At 43.8% G+C, this 23,195-nt stretch overlaps 3 protein-coding genes across 8 annotated transcripts; 2 read left to right on the forward strand and 1 right to left on the reverse strand.

The window, feature by feature from the left end:
* The first annotated feature begins 902 nt into the window (after positions 1–902).
* On the forward strand, positions 903–8,157 carry LOC118414638 (alpha-N-acetyl-neuraminyl-2,3-beta-galactosyl-1,3-N-acetyl-galactosaminide alpha-2,6-sialyltransferase-like). Of its 5 annotated transcripts, none has more exons than XM_035818819.1 (9): positions 903–988; positions 3,513–3,694; positions 4,258–4,353; positions 4,953–5,306; positions 5,552–5,597; positions 5,858–6,003; positions 6,591–6,802; positions 7,185–7,292; positions 7,773–8,157. In XM_035818819.1, the coding sequence occupies exons 2-9, from the start codon at positions 3,671–3,673 to the stop codon at positions 7,954–7,956; spliced, it is 1,170 nt and encodes a 389-aa protein (XP_035674712.1). In that variant the 5' UTR covers positions 903–988; positions 3,513–3,670; the 3' UTR covers positions 7,957–8,157. The 5 variants fall into 5 exon arrangements, with proteins under 5 accessions (XP_035674712.1, XP_035674716.1, XP_035674713.1 ...); XM_035818823.1 differs by having other exon boundaries at positions 904–988; positions 5,229–5,306; positions 7,773–8,156; XM_035818820.1 differs by lacking the exon at positions 903–988 and adding an exon at positions 1,909–1,982.
* A 1,076-nt stretch (positions 8,158–9,233) lies between these two features.
* On the reverse strand, positions 9,234–12,979 carry LOC118414671. The gene is made up of 5 exons (XM_035818868.1): positions 12,798–12,979; positions 12,097–12,257; positions 11,348–11,420; positions 10,582–10,634; positions 9,234–9,508 (listed from the first exon to the last, which is right to left on the reverse strand). The coding sequence occupies exons 1-5, from the start codon at positions 12,864–12,866 to the stop codon at positions 9,346–9,348; spliced, it is 519 nt and encodes a 172-aa protein (XP_035674761.1). The 5' UTR covers positions 12,867–12,979; the 3' UTR covers positions 9,234–9,345.
* Positions 12,980–14,623: 1,644 nt separating this feature from the next.
* Positions 14,624–23,048, forward strand: LOC118414663 (soma ferritin-like). 2 transcript variants are annotated; one of them, XM_035818857.1, is made up of 6 exons: positions 14,624–14,744; positions 18,826–18,959; positions 19,603–19,698; positions 20,277–20,435; positions 21,933–22,046; positions 22,537–23,048. In XM_035818857.1, the coding sequence occupies exons 2-6, from the start codon at positions 18,837–18,839 to the stop codon at positions 22,681–22,683; spliced, it is 639 nt and encodes a 212-aa protein (XP_035674750.1). In that variant the 5' UTR covers positions 14,624–14,744; positions 18,826–18,836; the 3' UTR covers positions 22,684–23,048. The 2 variants fall into 2 exon arrangements, with proteins under 2 accessions (XP_035674750.1, XP_035674751.1); XM_035818858.1 differs by lacking the exon at positions 14,624–14,744 and adding an exon at positions 17,845–17,962.
* Positions 23,049–23,195: the final 147 nt, after the last annotated feature.

A 23,195-nucleotide genomic window follows, 5' to 3' on the forward strand; every position in this document is an offset into this window, starting at 1 on the left:
ACTTCAACCGGCTAGTATTACCCCTCGATCTCCCGGCTTCAGTCATTCCCCAGCTTATGTTACTGTTTTATGCCACCGGAGGAATCTGCTTGGAGATTATACCTGGGCAGCCCTACTATCTCTACGTGCTGAACGTTAACAGCCAAATCTATGAATTATTGATAAGTAAATAAAAGTCCGAGTGATACCGTAAAGCTAAGGACACAACCCGCCGTACGCGCAAATACGTGCTGTCTACGTGCCAAAACGTGGGCAATCTTTTGGGATCCGTAAGTGGTAAGTACCGCCTCCGTACGCCCTCGTAGGGAATCCGACGGATTTTGGAACACGCAGACACGCCGTACAACTTTAAGTGCAGGCAAAACTTTGTGTGCCATCGGGCTGCGGATTCGTCCCCCGTACATGCACGTGCCAGTACGGGCGACGCGCCTGCCCTGTACAGCCTGAACGTTTTCAGAAATACGTGGCGGACGTGGCCTTCCAAAAAACCGTACGGACAAATTGCACGTACGGCGGGTTGCGCCCTTAGCTTAGAGCACGAACCGGTCCAAAACACACGCATCTACCGTTATCCAACAAAAATGTCTCCACCAATTTATCAAGTATGTATTCGGCATTTATACCTTATCGTGAGAGTTTACTCGTCTGGATCTACATAACACAGTTCACCTTTAACCGCGGGGTAATCTGAATCCGTCATTTTCGAAAGCTAGGTTTTTATTTCAGGGATACCAAGTCTACGGATTTAAGTTTAAAATTGCAATATTTTGAAAATGTTGCTGTACGAAACAACTATCTGTAGACGTGATACCCCGCAATGCCTAATGTGTTTACACAACGGATTTCGGTTAATCCCCGGATAAAGGTTACCTCACTAGCGTTACACGTCGTTATTCCCTCGAACCCGCTTCAGCAAAGAAAGAAATCGAACGTCGGTCAAAGGTCATGGCAAGAGTCCACAACATGGCGGTGCAATGAGAGCCTACAGGTGGGAGTTCGTGACTTTATCAACATACTTTTCCCATACACAATTTTTTCTTTGTCTTATTTTCATGGGAAAGATTGATCTGAGCAAAAACCGATTTGTATTGAAGCTCTGTTGCGTTGTTTACAATTAATCCGGGAAGTAAGACTGAAAAGAACAGGCAACTAAGCCACATGTATTCAGAAGCATGTCATTGGCTTGGATCGGAAATTATCTAAATATTTATTGATTTATATATACCACAATTGTGGAAGGATTGACGCAATCAATAGGTGATGGTCACCTTTTTAAGATGTCAATCCAGAGACTAGACTGTAATGCTTGATACACTTACACCGGGAAGGTCCCCAACTCTTTTCGACAAGTGTGCACGTGGCGAGCAAATATGGCCGAGGTGTGGCTATCCTAAAACACTCCATTTAACGTCCTATGAGAGGGACTGCCCTAACCGAAGCTAGGGACTCACATCCAACTGAGTAAAGTGATTTTTTAAAACTGCCCACGAGTCTCCTTTATTAGATACGCATTATAAGGCCTCACCTTCTCCAACCAGAAACGTCTACCGCTAGAGTTTAGACTTAAAACGCAGACGGCTGAGACATGACTTGAAGTCTGAAACGCTAATAAAAAACTAACCCACTTATTGTACCATTATTCAGCTACAATGGCATCGAAAAGGTGATATTCGTCATTGTCGCACGTCAATGAGTGTCTATACTATATGCACAAAAAAATGCACATATACCTTACATTTATTACTCAGGCTGACTAAAATAATAGAGAATTCCATCCTTAAACTAATGACTGACTCAAATCAATCTTCGATACTCTAACGGTCGATGAAAGGTTTCCATGCAGTGGAGAGGGGGCCTTAACCGTGGTTCAAAAGAACTAAACAAACACATTAGAACATAACAAAGGGGAACCCGGGCCATGCAGTCACTTTCGTCATTTCCGGTACACCCCGGTACAAGGACGCTGTTACACCTGTCGTAAGGTGAGTTTTTAACCTGGAGATCCAGCTCTCCTGTAGTGGAAAAGATTGTTGTTCATAGTTAGAAACTTAGGATATAAAACCCTGCTCTGGAAGCAGATTTTAGTGTTACTGACGAAAGATAGTGGATTCTCGCTAAAACGTCTGACCGTTTCCCAAACCGTATCCAGTTGCTTGAGTAATAATTGCTATTTGGCCTATCTTATTACCTGGATGTCGTACCTTTATCTACGTATATGGTTGAGGTATATTTTTGTCGAAGGTCAGTTTGCTGATAACACAGGATATACTTTGTACAAAACACCCTGTCGCAACACTAAAATCGATCGGACGATGTTTTTGCACGCAGCAGGCCGTCCGATGATTTTCTATTATCGTGCGATTCTTAAGAATCGGCCGAATGTCACACGACATTTGATTTTCGGGCGGGAAAAAGCTTAAAATCGTACTTCCTTCCGGCGAGCACTCAGAAACACGGCCGAAGCTCGCCGGCCTTGTGCCAGGGGTACAAGCAAGAGGTAAGCGAAGCGTGTGTATGTTTAATTTGTTTTTCAATGGTCCAATGGTTTTCCATTCAGCAAAGACTTCGTGGGATTATCACAAATGTTTTTCAGCATAGACCACGTAACGTAAGACCATACGACTACTATACATACAGTAACTGTTCGTGTAAATTTAAGTGTGTAACTCATAGTATGTTGGAGTTCTGGACGAAAACAATATAATTGTGTGCCCGTGTTACGTAGCGTGTATACATTGCACTATGTTTGGCCTAGTCATTGATTAACGACGGAGAAGTATGTGCAGAGTAAGGGCGTCACCCGGCTAAACACACAGATATACTCTTGACAGGGCTTGAAATAATCTTTCTGCGTACCTGCACTGGTGCAGGAAACAGTGTAAATTACCTGCACCAGACAAATTGTAGCTGTACCGCTCTGAACTTAAAAAGTATGGATCATACTGAAATTGTTCAGGAACCATTTCTATTTTTCTCTTATGCCTAATATGTGGTAACAATGAATGCAGCTAATTACAATCCACAGACACCTACACCATAGGACATTTATAAAACATGTATAATACCCAGTACATGGACCAATGCAGGTTTGGCGCAGGTAGACACCAAAAATACCTGCACAGCTCCAATTTTACCTGCACTAACCTGCATATGCTGGCGGTATTTCGACCCCTTCTCACGGTATGTGCCGCGGGGAACAGGTGTGGCACGGTGTCCTTGGTTCAATGTCCGCGCTATGACCCGACATTGTGCTCAAGTGGTTGTAAAGACACTTCAAAAACGAATTTCATCACTTCGGCCCTTTGAAAACGAGTACCTAACCTCTCTCTGATTGTCCCTATGATAGGGCATTTAAGAACCCACCACACTTACCGAAAAATAGGGGACCGCCCCGGTGTAATTAATAAGTGTATCGAATAAATATATATGCAGCTTATACTGTTCAGTAGAAATCTTTGTGTTACGCCATGAGGCGGTTTTGTCGATAAAATGTTTCTCTCAACCCCTTTCAGACCCTCCTGTTAGACCTCTACAATCCGGGATGAGACAGCCATAGTGACGTCATTCCTGCAAACCACATCTTAGTGCTAAAGGTTACCTTAAAGCAAAATGGCACCAGTTACGAGGAAAGATCTTCTATGAAAAAGTAGAGACACTGAGAGGACTTGGAATGACAACGTCGCCGTTACAAAAGGTGAGGATAAGAGATCACTGCTATGCTATTTTCTGTCCCCATGCCTGAGGATATGCGTACCTAGATTATGTTTTGCGAAATGCGCCAGAGGTTGAGAATTTTTTTTTGTATCCTGGAACAAAAATAGACAATTTCAACATCCGGGTCCGGTTATCCTACTACGCATGGACATCCAACAGCAAAACCGCCTGTCTGGATATACCCTGCTTTCTCAACCGTTACTCTTAGTTCCTGTGCACGCCGTCCTAAGAATGCCGTCCCAAACGTGATTCAGCTTCTATCCCCCCTCGTCTCTGTTCATGACTGGAGCTGATTTTCCAGGCTGCCGTCTTGATCCAGCGTGTTCTTCTGTTTTCCTGTCTGTCGATGACTCTAGCCCCCTCCCAGTCTATTACACAATTATTTCTGTTGATATGGTCAGTGACCGCAGATTTGTTCTCCACTTGTACTGCTGCCTTATTCGTGGATCTTGTGTATGCATTTCCTTTGCTGTACAAATAATATACATCATAGTGTTCGAATCACTATGCTGTAAGACAAACTGCACCGTCGTCTCCCCGCAGGTTCCAGTGCGCATGCTCCTCAGACTGACCGTGTGCGTGTTTGGGCTGAGTTTACTCCTGCTCATCTTCGACAAAAGTAGCCTTTTTTTAAGAAGGGTGAGTAGAACATTTTACATCATTTTAAATCCGAATTGGATTATTGCTTTATTATGTTCAATCCTATGTTAGTAGTTATTTTTTGTACTTTGAGTTATTATTATTGTTAGAGGGCTCCCTTGGAAATCAGTTACTACGTTAACTGAAGGGACTACCCTAAAGATCAATAAATAAATAAATGAATAAATAAAAACATGCCCATGTCACCTTTGTATGATGTATCTTTAAGGTGCTATCTCACTGCACTTGGGGCATCGGCGCGGCACTGCGGGGTTTGAAAGATTACTATTTTACGAATTTCAGAGATAAAGAGCGAAGTTTTGAGCATTTTGTTGACATGTCTTCTTAGTCATACATTTTCGTATCGCGCAATATGTAGATTATAAACAATCGGCGAAAATAACACAACAGTGCCTCAGTGAACGAACCCCACAGTGCCGCACCGGTGCAGTGAGATAGCACCTTCATAGACTTGCATATTCTAGTCGTTTTCTATTTTGTGAGAAATCATATATATCAACAAAATGGTGGAAAATTCCCTAATTTCTTGAGCTTGATAAAAAGTTAAAACGTTGATACCCCCTTTTGATCCATTTTAGATCGGTCCTGTGACCTTTGCCCCTCCGAACCCACTGGAAAGACATGTAGATGTCAGTAACCTAACGGAAACACGGATATCCGATCCGGATAGTCCGGATAATCCGGATAGTCTGGATAATCCGGATAGTCCGGATCCGGTACCTGCTGCCGTGGGTGAACGTAAAGCTACCTCAGACATCAAACCGGAAACTCCGTTTCCCAATCTGGATGACCAACATCCGGTGAAACCCGATACCTCTGTCCGGAATGTAACGGGGATTCCGTCTTCTCACCAGAACGACCAAACCGGACCGGCGCCCTTTGATGTTGCCGACCCCCTCGAAGGCTACATCGGAGTGCCCGACGGGTCAAAGGTAAGTCCACATGCCACCTCAAATATAGTTACGTGATCGGTAGTGTCGTCTATTATTTTCTCAATTAAAATGCATGAAGATATTGGGACATACACATTGTAAGATTCTTTTATGTTAGACAGTACAATAGGCCTTTTTCTGGTTCCCTGCGTTGTCAATAGTTAAGTATAGCACCAATCACAATTAAGTCAAAAGTTCCACCAGTTACTGACTATATTTGACTGTTTTTTTTTCTACCCATACAGCAGCTAGGTCTTCATTGTGGTGTGTGTGCTCTGGTATCGAGCTCAGGTAAGCAAAGTATATTGTTTTTTTCTTCCGTTGAAGACACAATTATAATAAGTATGCTGCAAGTAACGTTATAATCAAAGGAACAAAGATCAACAAGCAATGCTGTTATAAACAGGACATAAATGGACAGCTTTGGGTGAAAACCAAATCTAAAGTCTTTAAGTCAAACCTTTGCAGGAAACTGTAGTTTTAGGCCGGGAGTGACTTCTTAGTCTTACCACTCAATCCGATGTTTTCTTCTTGGCTTATTACCGTATTAGGTCAGCTGCTGCACTACAAGGCTGGGAACGAGATAGATGAGGCCGATTGCGTCATCAGGATGAACGAGGCTCCCGTCCTCGGGTTCGAAGAGCATGTCGGGAGTAGGACCAGCCTGCGCGTCATGTGTTTCCGGTCCATCAATCTGGTCTGTATCTGTTTCCGGTCAACGGGGCTCTTCTGCATCTATATCATGTCAAATCAGCGACAAATGTTATGATGCTTTTTTTTCGTGTCCCCATGGACCACCCGGTAATACCAATGCACACGCACACACACACACACACGCATGCACACACACACACACACACACACACACACACACACACACACACAGACAAACACACACACACACAGACGCACACACACACACACACAGAGGCGCACACACACACACACACGCGCGCAAACACGCACACGCACACACACACGCACACATACACAAATAAACTTCACACACACACACACACACACAGTTCCCGCCGAAACAATCCACGCACACACACAGGCATCCTCAAAAAGAATGAATCGTCTGAATCCCTAAAATCCTCATAAAAATACAGAAAATGCCATTTCAGAGGGGCGAGCATGCACCCGGACTTTCGTGTATGACGGGGCTTCAGGTGTTTTAAAAGGGCCCAACGCACTAGTTTGTCTATTTTCATTTGACCTTCGCATGCAATGATTCTCTATTCTCATAAGTCATTCTCCAATGCCCTTTTACACTGAATACAGGTCCCAGAGAACACCACTCTGTTCTCCCGTGCAGGGAAATCCTCGTTGCTGGGGTGGGGACCCCCGAGGGACATGGACACAAGGAAGGGGAAGGCCTACAAGAAACTGCAGAGACTAGAAACCAGGTACCCTGACTTGGAGGTCTATCGGCTGACGGAAGACAGGATGCGCTACGCTGACAGGGTGTTTGAAGCGGAGACGGGTCGTCCTAGGTGACTGAAGATAATGATCAAATCTGTTGATAAACTTAAAGCTAGTCACCAAGCATATCCTGGGTGGCAGGCTGGCAGTATCTATGCACCGAAACAAGCCCGATCTTACTTGGCACAATAAGGGGAGGCTGAAAAGTCGGACTTAGTTTGGTGGATCTGTTGATATCATATTTTCTGTTGCAAACGAAATGAGGACAATCAGAAAAGAAAAAAAGATTCTATAGCGTTTTCGTCACACAGATAATGTTTAATACAAAATTAAATACCATATTCCTTGCGAGCAGTCAAACGCCAAACAAAGGCTTGGGTCGGTTCTCTTTGGATTTATTCTCCAGATCTTTTACAAATATAGTGCTGATTGTTTGTTTTTTTCTTCACCCAGGATAAAATCCGGAGCCTGGCTCAGCACGGGATGGTTCACCATGTTGGTCGCCATGGAGATTTGTGACGTCATCAAGGTGTACGGAATGATCAGCGAGGACTACTGCAGGTGAGACATTATATTTGAGAAGAAAAATTTGATAAGAAAATAATGTAGTTTCCTCAGATGTTATTACCCATCGACACAAGTATTAAAAACCCCGTCTATACTAGTGATCACCTCATGTTATCGGAACCCTGAGCAAATTTGGTTTTAGTTCCAATTAGCCATTTTGTTTTCAACTTGCCCAATAGACATTTTAGTCGTATTGAGATCACCTGAGTTAGCGCCGAATGGCAGCCACTCCAGACCCTGGCAATTTAGCCCTATCTATTGTAAGCTCCTCACAAGTCAGCCCCTGTATGGGAAGAGGGAGTAGTCGGCCCACACAATAATAATAACAAAATTATAGTTGAGCACATGGATCGCAAATACATCTTAGGACCACGTTACGGTGACAGTTGATAACAGGCACGGTAACATTAACAGTTGATAGATATAATTCCTAATGTTGTAAACTTGTATTTACATTTTTTTTTTCATTTGCAGAACCCATCCAGATGACAACACGTTGTACCACTACTTCTCCAAACGTTGGAACGAGTGCGGGTACTACAAGGCCCAACAGAATGTCCGTAGCGGAGGGCATCGCTTTATTACGGAGAAGACCATATTTGCGCGCTGGGCGACGCAAAACAACATCACCTTTCTGTACCCGTCCTGGGACCCGTAGGCAGTACTGGGAACGGTCTCTAGGTGGCGCAGTCAGTCTCAGTGGGAGCACTGTGACCACAAAGCACCGAGTTGACAGAAACTACTAGTATCACATTTTGCCTTAATCGCGTTCAAGAGGATGGGACTTCGTAATACCCCCCTCACATTAGGCGAAAATCGATCGGACGACGAGTCTGCGAGCTCTAAATTATGAGGAGGCATGACCCTGACGGGAAGGGAGGAACTCTGCCATTTCTTCGTCGGCATCAGGTTTTTGCCTCCTGGTAATTTAGAACTCGCAGACTCGTCGTCCGATCGATTTTCGCCTAATGTGAGGGGGGTATTACTACAATGCATAGCCTCTAACCCAATAGGAAAAGATGTCGCAATATTGATAACGGACAAAATTCTGACAAAAGACCGAACACCCCGACCAGGCTCCACAGGTCGCTGGGAAAATTGAAGAAATTTGCCAAATAAGACATAAAACACGCCAGAGGATTTAGATGGCGGTGGAGTACAGTTTGCGGTACAGGCCGGTCAACACTCCTAGGCTTCATAACTTGGCCAAAGTCCTCCATTCGGCCAGGTGGAATTCTGGTAGAGAATAATGGATTCTAGATCTATTGTAACAACAACTCCTCCAATGATAACACGTTTACATCGCAACTGATCTACCAGGCCGGTCAAGGGTTGCTGACAGTTGACTTCGTGATAATCGATATTAATACAAACAACACATTCGCGTCTTCGCATGAAAGATTATCTGGGATGGTAAATGACATTGTGGATAAACTAAATTTTACCTAACCAACACCAAAATTGATTGGGCGACGCAGAACAAATTTTGAGTAAGTCTCATCAATTTTGGTGTTGGTGAGGTAATGTTTAGTTTATCCATAAAATCCGCGTATACACATTATGTTCCGGGACAGTGCAAACTACTAGTACTATCTTATGCCCTGATGTCCCTGCAAAGCAAAGGAGACAAGGGCAACAACGATATAGATTGGTATTCTCCAAGCAGTTGTTTGGTTGCGGCTGTTTGATGTTTTTGTAAAAATAGCCGAGGCCTAGAAAATACAAACAACAACTGTGTTTGCTTGTTTGTATTGTGTTTTTGTGTGTCTGTGTGTTCGTGCGTGCATGTGTATGTGGTGGGTTTGCTTCTTCCGAGTATGCTTATGGATGTTTGCGTCATAATGTGTGTACGCGCGCCTGCGCTCTCTCTCTCTCTCTCTCTCTTGTGCGTGTGTTTGTATAACAACTACTTTGTCAGAATTAACAAGGCTCTCGTGAGACGTGTGCAAGTTTATTTCGACGTTATTTTACTTTACGAATTTGGAAAATCATCTGAAAAAAATGTAAGTTTGGCTGCGGGCTTTCTTGGCGTGTGGATGCGGTCACATCACCACCAGCTGCTGACCCAGTCGCTGACGGAGGTGGACCAATCAGTGACCGTGGTGGAGGCGGTGCCCAGCCAATCAGAGACGCTGGTGGAAGCGGAGTCCCACCAACCAGGTGCCTTGGCGATGACGTCATCGTATGTGGCGGACGCCCAGTCGCTCAGTCTATGGAAATAATTATTCAGTCTGGTTATAAAGATAACATAACACAGTTTTCTCTTTAATGGGATTCTTATATCTATGGATCACAAGGCGACTGGTTTTGGAAAGGCAAATGGTGCGCTTGGGAAATACAAAGAACGAATATGTTTGATACCAAGAAAAGCAAGATAAAAGTTAGACATCCAGGTAATGAGTAAAATAACCGTTTCTAAGTTACTTTACTAATTTAAAATAAACTTGATATGATTTTGGGAACGTTCAAACCCACGGTTTCATGTAGCTTTCTCCACTACATTTCATCAGTGAGATCTGTTGATCAATTGGTTTCGAAAACGAAAGGAAAGAAAAAGTGGGGGAAGGGAAAGAAGGTTTTGAAGTTGGCAGAAAGCCTGAGATCAACAGGTCTCGCTCAGTGCCACCAAGGAACTTTTATATCACTAAAACCGCTCTACTGCACAAGTCCTCTGCCCCAGGCCGCACTATCCTGAAAATTATCAGTAAACAACTGAGGGAAGACACCAGCGCGCGGGCGAGGGATCAATGCAAATGAGTGTTTTTGACATTCGGGTGTGAATTATTTTGTTGACACTTGTGACAGAGACAGGAACAAAATAAAGTAATTCGTGCTCCCTCTATCTGATATAAAAGCTCCTTGGTGCCACCAACGAAATGAAGGGGATGCTACTCTCCAAGCAGAGGTTAGGCTCCACTTGTTTTTTTAACGTTTTTTTAGTCGTTTTTATCGGGCTTTCTATTTTTTTTTATTATATCTTGCTGTGTCGTAGTTCATGAGGTTGGAGGAGTCGATGTGGCCGAAGGAGAGCAGCTCCTCCACCTCCTCCTCGCTCTTCTTGTTAGGCCGGACAGACACCAAAAAAAAAGACAAAATAGAAAGCCCGATAAAAACGACTAAAAAAACGTTTAAAAAACAGCCGGAGCCTAACCTCTGCTTGGAGAGTAGGGGATGCTACCTATGCGGCGTCTGACTGTTTTTAAAAATCCATAGGGTTGTTTGAGCATCTTTGTTTTCTGAATATACCGGAGTTCATTGCACGACGTAAGTAAACCATACGTACTGCCCCCAGTAGCCCTGGACCTGCTGGTAGATGCTGAAGTACACGCCGCTGGACTGGAGAGGAGACAGAAAGGGGCATCATTCATTCTGTAACAGCGGGGGTTCAAGTAGCGCTAACTGACCATGCCGAACGCCTGTCAGGCTTTTGGCTCGATCAGTTTTGCGTTTCAATTCAAATTTTCTTCAATCCTACTCTCCAAGTGAGGTTCCCTACCTCCTCCCCTGCCTCCCTTCTTCTCTTCTTCCCATCATCCCTTCCTCAATTCGTGACATTCTTGTTAACCTTACCCTCCTTCCCTCTTTTCGTTCTTACTTTTGTCGTTTCATTCAGTCATTCATTCATTCATTCATTCATCTACTCTTTCATTCAGTCGTTGCTTTATTTAACATTTATTCACCTTCGCCTTGAGTTTGGCTGGACTCCAGCCTTGTCAGCTTTGGTCTACTCCCAAGATAAGAGACCAAAAGCAGTATCAGGGCTAGACTCTATGCAAACCTTCAATCAGTGGCATCGATATCTAGCTCTGTATTGTGGTCGCCTACAGTGAATAAAAGAAGATAAATAAAAGTACTCTCCAAGCAGAGGTTGAGTCGCATAGATATAGTTACTGTAGTAGTCGGGAAAATTATACAGGCGCTCCTCTTACACACAGGTAAGAGGAGCGCCCGTGTAATTTTTCCGGCTACTATTATATCTATGCGACTCAACCTCTGCTTGTAGAGTAAAATAAAACATATCCCAGAACCAAACGTTCCCGTGCCCTTACCCTGTCGTCCCTCTGACAGGTTCCCTCGGTGTCGGCGCGGAAACAGCGCACACACTGCAGACCTTCCACGCACCTGCAACAAAACACGAGCACAACATGAGTTCAAATTTGACATAAAACAAACAAAATCAAAGGTGGGCCTTCCGATGTCCTCCCATTCGGACCTAGCATAAAAAGAGCTGAAACAAGGACCACATCTATGTCTCTATTTTTTCTCCACCAGAAAGTCATAAGGTTTACTATACAACCATGATAAAAGGTATTGTTCGGTTCATACGCCGAGAAAAGTTAGCTCTATCACAAAACATGCACCTTAATCGGAATGAATAGCTGTAGAGATATAAAAAAAATATTCCTCCAGTCTTTCCTTTTGATTGCCAATGATAATTGCCCTTTTGTATAACCGTCACTGTTTTGTGTGTGTGTGTGTGCGTAAAGGCTTTGAGGATTAAGACGAATAATAGAACATGCTTTACAAATGGTAGTTAAAAAAAGTAGAATAAATGAATGAATGAATGAATGAATGAATGAATGAATGAATGAAGACGTTTATTGCACATTATTGCCACCCCGGGTTAAGTTCAGGTCCCACCAAGACATGTTAAAGAAAGATAGAACAAGATAAAACTATCGTAAGAGGAAAGGAACCTGGGAAGATGAAGTAGCCTTTGTATTTTGAAATGTTTTTGTGTGCACAAGCGGAATGATATCGACCCCGCTCTACCACACCGCCCAGACTGTTTACTCACTGATCGATCCCTCCGCAGGGGCATGTCTCAGCCTCCTGGAGAGCACGGGCGTCTGCGTCATCCTGGGTGCCGCAAACCGGGCAGCACTCGTACGGGTTGGTGTGTCGTAAAGGCACGCATGTTGGATCCAGGGGCTCGCACTCTGTGTACTCACAGTACTCCTGCGCCGGCACAAAATAGTTCTCATTTTCACTGGGACTTTATGGTATCTCTACGCCAGAAAACCAGCTGGCCTTTACCAGGCAGTTTTTAGAACAACTCGCTGCAATTCAAAATTTTAAAATCTATTGCTTTGTTAACTTCTACATTTGGCAAAATCTTTCAGACATTTGACTTTATTTATTGAAGAGATCTAAAACGTAAACAATACCCCAGGGAGAAAATGGTTTTCATTTTGTGAATTAACAAATCATATATGCCAGGCTCGTGTTACGAGTTAAGGAGACATTACTGCTACACTGTACACAGGCCATGACATGCTGTGTAGATATTTTTAATTGTACTTTAAGTAGATCATTGTTTTTATATGTACACATTGTATCTGTGTATGGGCCATGGTGACTAAAATAAACAATACACTAAAACTTAAAATCTACTTAACTCTCTAAACGGAGTCACGTAGATGCTGTCATCAATGGCTAAGCCAAAGATGTATTCGTGGGCTCATTTTTACCGCCACTAGTACGGCGTATCGGACCTACCCTGGGCAGCAGTATCCCCTCCACCGTCACCACCAGCACGGCGGCTAAGATCACCAGCAGAAACTTCATGTCTGCAGCTCTCAGAACCCGACAAGAAACACAGGAAAACAACCAGTCTGGCAGCTCTGCGAACGTGACTTGTTTTTGACGACGGCGCAGTTTTTAATAGTCTGAGTTTTGTATCGCGATGTACTTTGGACTTTGATCGCATGCGCGCTGAAGTGTTTTCAACAGGTGGCCGGTAAAAAAAAAACATATTTGCACCACAGGTCCGCTTGTACCTTACCCTGGAAGCCAGCCAGGATCGGGCAGCTAGGACTGTTTATTCGGTGGGCTGACTACCTTGGGTCCCCGAACAAAACTCGCTAGCTACCCGACCCTGTCTGGTACCCAGGGTACTTATACCTTCATTCTACAAGTGACGACCTCGGTTGGACCTTAAGTTTCACAGATTGATGAACGAATTCCACTGAATAAAGCAAATCTGTTTTACGTGTTGTGCATTTTGCTATCGGTGCAGTTGATAATAAATAAAATGTAAATAATAAGAATAATAACCTATTCATTTATTTATTTAAGGATAATGAACTATGAATACTTAACAAAAATAATTGATAAATCAAATTCTAGTAAATCAGGCACATTTTTACGTAATATGATATTGCTGGCTATAGTATAGGTCACTATAGGATATACACTGACTAGTGACCACCCAACCCAGATCATCTCACGTCTCTTCATGAACGCTCATAGCGATGTTCATTGGTACTGCAGATCTTTTCTCAACAGCTGGCCTTCATCAAACGTCCGAACCTCGTGATCAGCGATCACGTGCCAGTTCTGGCCGACCCTTGACGACCTGGATATTCAAGCAGATACTGGGTGGAAGATGATCTTCTGGTGATACCCACTACTTCTGGACCCTTCTGGGTAGCCTCTACCAGGCTCCGTGGTTCGGTGGTCTAATTGTCGAAATTGGACAAATAGAGTCAATACGACAATAGTACGCTAGGGGAGTCAGCCGGTCGAGTAGGACCATTATCCAAAGTGGTACTACTAGCGTACTATTGACTCTATTTGTCCAATTTCTACAATTAGCCCACCGAACCACGGAGCCTGGTAGAGGCTACCTTCTGGGGTGAACTGGCTGACATGTCTGAATAACTCGGCAACCCCTTGCAACATCTACTTTGAAATTACCTAACGGCTGCTATCAAAAGATCGTAATGTTAGAATGTATGACATGATGCTTTGTCACATACTCAGTGTAGTCTATAAAGTAATGATGGTCAATGATGGCAGTGCATTGCGGTTTCATCATTATCATTTATTTGTTTTACCAGAGTTACTTCGCTCAGGCTTCAGTCTGTTTTGGGACCTGGTTCTTATATGGGACCTCCTATAACGCAAGTCCCCAAAAGCCTCAAATTATATTTTACCCCAATATGTAGAAAGGCGGCTACGCTTCAATCGTAAGATTTTAATAGACCTATTGACAAATGGAAGAAAAAAAAAATAATCGTCTTGGCGCAGAGAAAAACGTCACATAGCAGAGCAGTAACTGTACACTTGTTTATCATGACCTGCGCTATTTTCGGGCCAAGATGACGCAGCAGCCATAGGAAGGGACTGTCCATTTCTTACATCTCCAATCCAGGGGCTTTTTGGGGACGACTTGATGGCAATAAAGACATTTACAACTTCTTGCATTATCTAGCGTGGGCTTTAACCCAGAAACGTGTCTAATCTATGTGATTTCATCCTCTTCCATCTCTACCCTAGACTCGCTTTTCTCTACGAGGTTTCGTGATATGCTCGAGTTTCATCACAAACCCCTACATTATATAAAACGGATCGCCCCCGTTGTTTTGGTGGGTTGCGAGTCGAACGACTGTCAGACCTAAACAGTTTCACGGGCCCTCGGTTGCAGTGACAGCCAGGCTCAAGGTGGGTAACAATTATCAACTAATAATCTATGTAGAAGTAGGGTAAGAGAAGTATGTCTTCGCTACTGACTCTTATAAGGCTCCCTTAGTGACTGAAAAGTAGGAGAAATCAGACTTTCCCAGACGAGTTCCGAATCTGAGACTCTAGATAGAGGTAGGCTTTGGGTATTGCTGACAAATCAATTCAATTCCTATTTGGCCAATTAACACGGGGTTTTCAGCCACTAAAACAGCCTTAAGTGGTGAAGACTCAACAATAGAAATTCTCATTCGGACTCACTCAAACTTTTATCAAAGCTCCTTGCTCAAACATGGAGGATATGCAACTGGATATATCACCATATTACACAAGAGCCCGTTAGAAATTAAAGCCAGATTTATCTCTCCTTCCTCCGAAAATTGTAAGGGTAGCCAGTTTCCTTAGGATTATATCTAAGAGTGCATGGAGAGGGTTGCTAGCTGTGTGCTACGACAAAAGGCGGCTAGAAATGGTGGATTCGGACTGATATAAAGTATAAACACAGATGCTGCAATACCCGGCCGCGGAGGACTCATACCCAGCTGTGTGGAGTTATTTCAGGGTTGCAGAGTCAGCACAGCAGGAAGCTCACAAAATAGATCCCGGTCGTAATCAACGTCTCTTTCTCTTCGTGCACAGTAGGATGGGTCTACAAGAACTATTATGTCAGTGTGGTTCTCTGTAAGAGAAGGATATAAGAACTATTATGTCAGTGTGGTTCTCTGTAAGAGAAGGATATGTCAACTGCATTGAGTCCATCCTGAAATCTCGGTTTGACCTACTTGAGGTCAGCTGGGCGCCGACCTACACAAATATGGCGCAGATGATAAGGCCGCAGCGGAAGTTCAAAATGCTGCGTGGGAGCCTGCACATAGTCTCAGACACCAGACGTTCGGCTAGAAATAAAAACTGATGAACTGAACTAATTTTAATTTAACAATCTAGGAAAACGTAGACCCTATCGGCTCCTCCTTTGTCCAAGTTGCAACATTACCATACCGGGCTGTTTGTGGAAACGAAAAATGAATTTAGAAGTCAATACATAAAAATATACGCAAGTAATGCCAGCGACTATTCTCTTTATTACGTTTTGTGTCTTTTATGTAATTTTTTTTTCCCGAAAGCTGTCTCACCGGGCACAGATTGGAAATGTGACGTAGGCCTTACCGTAACAAATTTCCATATTGGGGAAAATGTTTCAAGATTAAGAAGAATCAAAGAAGGGGTTTTAGTGGAACTATAAGATTCCCATTTTGAGCCCTTGACTGCGCAACGCAACTCTGACGTCAGCCCTACTGTCAGACTTTCACTAAACAATAAATTTACGGAATTGTTGTTTTGCCATCCCGCTACGAATCGATCTGCTACGAACTGATTGGTTATGAATTGATTCGCTACCAATTACATCAAACTTTATAGCTTTCCAGGGTTATCTGGAACAGTCTACCACCAGACATACGCACAGTTCCAACTCTGGCTTCTTTTAAGAGACTCTTAAAGTAACAGCAAGGACCGAAATGAATGGACTCAAATCATGTCTCTCGCTCTCATATCTTTTGTACCATGTATGTGAAATTGTGTTTATAGGCTTATAACTTATAATGTAAGACTCTTAAACTGTATTTCTGTCAAATACGTCGTCTGACCCTCGCCTCTCCCCTCATGACCTCAATAAAAAGTGGCCTACAGGCCGATTTGAGCTTTCATGAATAAACAAAGGCTGACTATACATCCGTGCATGCGCAGTTCGCGCAAATGCAGTTTCTCCAGGCCTTGCCATTCAGTATTGCGGACAACGTCTTACGTCATATAGGGCCGGTTTACACGAGGCAAAAAAATACTTTGTCCTAGAAATGTCCTACGACGTTCGACGCGCGGCGCGTGTCCTAGGAGTAGGACGTTTTTTTTGCCTTTGTAAAAATGAGAACGACGCACTGCGGCGCGCCGCAATGATCCGCAAGGTGGCACCTCCCGAACGTGCCACAGCGCGTCATTTTCATTTTTACACGGGAAAAAAAAAGCTGTCCTAAGACACTGTTCTATGACAAACGTCTTGAAACGACGTACGTCCTGTAAAATGCCTCGTGTAAACTGACCCATAGTCACGCGCTTCGAATTCGCGTTGTTGAAATGACCTCATCTCCTGACCGTCACGAGGCCTGTAACGTGCGTGTACGTGCAGGTATGCAGCGCACGATGTGTGCACTGCTTATCTGGTGGGGTGACCTGTGGAGGCCATGTCCCCCCTAATAACATGTTGACAAAATAACAAGTTCGGAGTCGTGCAAGCCAGTACCAGTACATGATGTAATCAGTCCATGACAGCAACTTTTTTTTTTCTGATGACTAATCGTTACTCAAAAAGTGTAAATGTGGATGCGGTTTGATTTGAAACATAGTCGTACTTTCTTTCTAAAACACAACCGCATATGTGACTCATACCATGTAAAGTGTGTGTGTGTGTGTGTGTGCGCGCGCGCGCGTGCGTGTGTGCGTGTCTTTGTGTGTGTATGTGTGTGTGTCTGAGTGTAATCAAATGAGAGAGGGTCAGATAGAGTCAACTGAACTTAGTGTTAGGAGAATAGTAATCCCTCAATCTACAAGAAAGCCTGGTGGCAAGGTTAAATCTAGCCTTGAGACACTCTTTGTCTTCATAGCTACCTTGCCCCTCCCCCCCCCCCCCCCCCCCCACACACACGACCTGGAGGTCAATGGACTAGGTAGGTATTAAGGTTGGGGTAAGAGAGGACATTGCGACGTCCTTGTCATCCTGAGCAGGCGTAAGGAGAACGTGGCACCACTGCTGCGGAGAGCAAACTACAAAGATCACGCAAACATTGTTATCAACCGGACATAAGTGTACGTGTGGCAACAACGGGTCGCCTCAAGCAGGCCTGGGTTTATTTGGAGGGGGGTCTGTTTTTAATTTTCAACAGAAACGTATACTCGACCCACTAAAGTGATTGAGTGCTGTTTGGTATATGATAATAAGTCGTCATTTCTATACAACTAGAAAGTTATGGAGTGCTCAATTTGAACACGCAACAATCGGTGGAATTTTTTTCAATGAAGTAAACTATCGCACTGTTTTAAAATTTCCCCGTGTGCAAAAATGGTACGTTCCATCAGGTAGGTTTTAAATCAGCGACGTTTTTCTTCGTCATTCTTCTCATTAGATCACAGCTCGGCAACTGATATCGGTAAGTTCCCAGTCCGCGCATATCATTTCGGTGGCAAACGGTTATAACGTTATATCTCTAGAAGCGAGGCCATGTTTGTGGTTTTCTTTGTGATTCTAAGCATATGAATTCAAGACTGGTGCAAAATTCGTCGTTTTTTTCTGGTGGCCTTCAGCAACTATGGGTGGATTGTTTAGATTATCTGGATTATGGGCGGATTTTTTGGTACATGGTCGAATAAAAGATCAGATGTTTGCCATCCGAGGGGCCGAGGGGACTACTTGATAATGCAGCGTTCCTAACACATGCTTTGAGTAGAAATTGTGTGTTGAAAACTTTGAACTTATGATTTTTCCGACAGCTTTGTTAAACATCGATGGTGTGATGTCATTGATTTGTATTTGACGAACGAATATTTTCACTTCTCTTAAAATTTCTTTAATCTGTTTTCTGTACTTCTTAGTACTTCTAATGCTTTTCACAAGATCTAGATTCGCTTGATTGAACTGTTTTTTATAATTTATACATGTGTCTGTTGACTCAAATCAGTGCATGGCCAAGGTACTTTAAGACCAAAACACCTGAACAAAGTCCATACCCGGGTGAATGTGTTTGCTTGTATGTTATGTACATTGCGTTGAAGCTGATAATATTGTTTCACTCACACCTTTAAGTACTTATTGTTACATGCGCGGAGTTTAAAAACGTAACTCATCTTGATATTTTAGATTAGAAACCAGGAGGACAATTAGAGTCTGCGGCACTGACCATTTAGCCGCAAGGACGTATTGTGTTATTCAACAAAACAAATTTGTTTACAAAGATGTGTTTTTACCACTGTTTCGCATTAATTGGCCTTTATTTCTTCATTTCATCCGTCGCAGAACACGTCACCATGCACGCCATGATGAAAACCCTGACCTTTGTCCTCTTCGTGCTGCAATGCACCCTGGGAGCCAGGAGGGAAGACAACCAATGGCTGATCAGCCGGGAAGATGCCGGAGATCCGGACAATCAGGTAAGCACCTCCTAACGGCGTTTGTTTTTCTGTTTGTTTGTTTGTTTGTTTGTTTGCTTTAACTCACCCTTATCCATGCATGCACAAAATAGAACACTCAGCAGCTGTTTATATGGTATTCTGTTGCATATTTTCAATATGCTTACATAAACTGCAATGCACTGTCTGACACTGTTACAAACTATGATATAAGTGGAACATTTAAAACAAGACGCCTCATTGCTACGAAAAAGCATGGAGAAAATATCCTGATCGTGTTGACTCTGACCCGGGGTTTAGAGTTACGTCATCAGCAAACTGCATTGTCATTGCCATTGTCAACTGCAACACCATGTAGGGACACTTTGCATGTATATGTGTTTCAATCCTTAAAAAACAGACACATGCACACATACACACACACACACACACACACACACACACACACACACATACATGCACACACAAGGCCTAAACAGACACACAGACATGCATGCACACACATACATTTACACATGCATACACAATACATAAATGCACATACATAACGTTATGCACACCATAGACACAACCACAAGCACAGGACACAAGTAGACGCAAGAAGACAGGGCAAAAGTAGTAATGATTCTATCCTTTAGAGTAAAGAAGATCCTCTCTTTTGCAGGACTTTGCTCGCCAGAACTTCCACGAGGACTGCGAAGCCGGAATCAACAAGCAGATCAACCTGGAGATGTTCGCCGGCTACACCTACAGGTCCATGGTGAGACAGGGTTTCTTCATATGGATACAGGAAACACAGAAATTAATGTGGGACGTGTTCAATTATTAAAACATTGCAACCTGTAGGACGTTTGCTACCTTTTGATTTAGTTTGAACGGCAATATGGCAGGATAAATAAAAGAAAGAGAAGCCAAGCAACAAAACAACGGAATATAACGTCCAGCTGTAGAAGTTAGAGTTGCGTTGCACAGTGGAGGGCTCAGAAGATGACAGTGCCACTGCAAATCCTTCCTTCCCTTGAAACTTACAGCCCAAGTTCAATACCTTTAGGGGTTAGGAGAGACAGGTAGAGGTTATGGTTCGTCACTACCGTAGCCGACAAGTACAAGTTGTTAATGTTACAGGTCATCTTATTTTAATAGCAGGGCGACACCCCTGCTAATTCGTTTTTTTTTTAACTCTTATTGTTTCTCATATTTCCAGGTGTACTACTTCTTAAACTATCGCGACGTGCACGTTCTTGTTTCTTTTCCTTCTCCTGTTTCGAAGTGTCCAACTGTAGCCACCACGACGTCTCATGAGTTCTTCTTTTTTCTTCTTCTCTCACCTATTTCCAGGCGTCCTACTTCAACCGTGATGACGTCGCCCTGAAGGGTGTGGCAGATTTCTTCCGTCACCACTCTGAGGAGGAGCTGGAGCACGCCCAGCTGCTGGAGGAGTTCCAGAACAAGCGCGGCGGGAGGGTCGTCTACGAGAACCTGAGGAAACCCGAGAAGGTACGTCTGGGGCTAGAGGTACACATTTGCTGAGGAAACCTGAGAGGGTACGTCTGTCTGGGGCTAGAAGTACACACTTGCCGAGGTACGTGTGTCTGGAGATAGAAATACACGCTTACTGAGGAAACTTGAGAAGGTACGTGTGTCTGGGGCTAGAAGTACACACTTGCCGAGGTACGTGTGTCTGGGGCTAGAAGTACACACTTGCCGAGGTACGTGTGTCTGGGGCTAGAAGTACACACTTGCCGAGGTACGTGTGTCTGGGGCTAGAAGTGCACACTTGCCGAGGCACGTGTGTCTGGGGCTAGAAGTACACACTTGCCGAGGTACGTGTGTCTGGGACTAGAAGTGCACACTTGCCGAGGCACGTGTGTCTGGGGCTAGAAGTACACACTTGCCGAGGTACGTGTGTCTGGGGCTAGAAGTACACACTTGCCGAGGTACGTGTGTCTGGGGCTAGAAGTACACACTTGCCGAGGTACGTGTGTCTGGGGCTAGAAGTACACACTTGCCGAGGTACGTGTGTCTGGGGATAGAAGTAACACTTGCCGAGGTACGTGTGTCTGGGGCTAGAGGTACACACTTGCCGAGGTACGTGTGTCTGGGGCTAGAAATACACACTTACTGAGGAAACTAGAGAAGGTACGTGTGTCTGGGGCTAGAAGTACACACTTGCCGAGGTACGTGTGTCTGGAGCCAGAAATACACACTTACTGAGGAAACTAGAGAAGGTACGTGTGTCTGGGGCTAGAAGTACACACTTGCCGAGGTACGTGTGTCTGGAGCCAGAAATACACACTTACTGAGGAAACTAGAGAAGGTACGTGTGTCTGGGGCTAGAAGTAACACTTGCCGAGTTACGTGTGTCTGGAGCTGGAAGTACACACTTGCCGAGGTACGTGTGTCTGGGGCTAGAAGTACACATTTGTTGGAAGTTTATATCGTCCCCCGTCCCGGTTGAGTTAAGATCGTTACGCTTGATGACATTAAACGTTCACTACAATATATATATATATAGCTGAAGAGGACTAAGCGATTCAGTCCAAAATTTGTGAATCCAGTTTTTATAGTAAAATCTATTAGATGTAATTTACTAACACAAATATTAAATCATCTTCGAATTCTACTACACTGTGAGAATACTTTAAATTACATAGAATAGAGGATGAATGTTATTACCTCCATGAAGTATTCATGGTGGTCATGTTTTTTTTTTTGCAATAGTTTTTATAGAGAAATGGACTGTTTAGGCTTATACAAAACCTATTTCCTTATTTTATACACTTATGTTCTGTAAAACAGTCATATTCCTAATGCAGATAAAAAAATCGACCATCCAACATACCTGCCCTTTTATCTCCACCATAACCGAAAAGTTTAATTGATCTAACGTTTCATTCTGTACCTGTTAACTGTATTTCTTCAACAAGTCTTGTTGTGACCTGTACTTAGCCTGGTGTGAGCAATGTGCAGTAAATGCCTTCATCCATTCCTCAGGACACCTGGGGTAGCGCCCTGGAGGCCATGCAGGCCGCGCTCACCCTGGAGAAGAACGTGAACCAGCGTCTCATCAACCTGCACAAGACCGCGGGCCAGCACAACGACATGCAGGTGAGCTCAAGGGAGAATAGCCTCCGTTGCAGTCTCCGAACGAAGCTGTTCTTTAGGGGGTGGTGGTGACTGGTTCGGGATTCTCAACGTTGGCTAGATTCTCGTATGCTGGGAAAGGGAGTCTGCCATGGACAAGGCAAACTACTGTCCACGGCAAACTCCCTTTCCCGGCATAAGAGGACCTTGCTAACTTTGAAAATCCCGAAACAGCCCCCCACCCCCAAACACACAAATAAAAATCACGGGGATTCGAGGGTATTTACTGTCGTAGTGTCTGGAAAATGGACTTTTCGAGATTTTTTCTTCGCGGTAGCGCCATGGACTGTAGCCAAAAAAAAAATTGATGTGTAAATTTTCGCGGTGGTTTTAAGTTCGCGATGAAGTGGCCACTTCGAAAATCGCGAACATAAGACCACCGCGAACATTTCTGCATTTACAGCAGTGATGTGATGGAAATATACATTTGACACCTTCTTGCTTCCCCTGACAGATGCAAGACTTCCTGGACTCGCACTTCATGACTGAGCAGGTGGAGGGCATCAAGCAGATCGCTGACTACATCACCAACCTGAAGCGCGTGGGGACCGGGCTGGGCGAGTACATGTTCGACCAGCACACCCTCAGCGGCGGCAAGTAGGGGCGAGTGCGACTCACACCGCGACACTCGTTGACTTTGAAACCTTCACCGCACGAAATCTTACCTTTAAGCACGTCTTAAACCATGCATAAAGGTGACGTTCATTGGTCAGTTTGTACACAGTTAATAGAATTTTGATCAAGCAGTGACTACTTCTTAAAGGTAAACTTTTAAAGGAAAACGTGTTTAAGAAGTGGTCATTGCTTGCTGAAAATTCTATTAACTGTATAAAGGTACGTTTGGGTGTCGAAAGTGTGCCTTTGAGTATGGTTTGCAAAAGCCTTTGTGTGCTTAAAGATACGATTTCGTGCAGTGACTTTGGTAGGAGAGAGTACAACTGCCGCGCCGCCATTATGAGTATCTTATAATAAGCTTACACAAGCAACATGACATAATTAAACACACGCAATGCAAGTTACATATTAACCCATTCAAGTTTCCATGTAATCTTTTTTTGTTATATCAGTTCTGAAGTAACAATCTTAAGTCTGTAGCTTCTCAAAAAGTGACAT

The sequence above is a fragment of the Branchiostoma floridae genome, chromosome 4, assembly GCF_000003815.2.
Source record: "Branchiostoma floridae strain S238N-H82 chromosome 4, Bfl_VNyyK, whole genome shotgun sequence".
Classification (NCBI taxonomy): Eukaryota; Metazoa; Chordata; class Leptocardii; order Amphioxiformes; family Branchiostomatidae; genus Branchiostoma; species Branchiostoma floridae.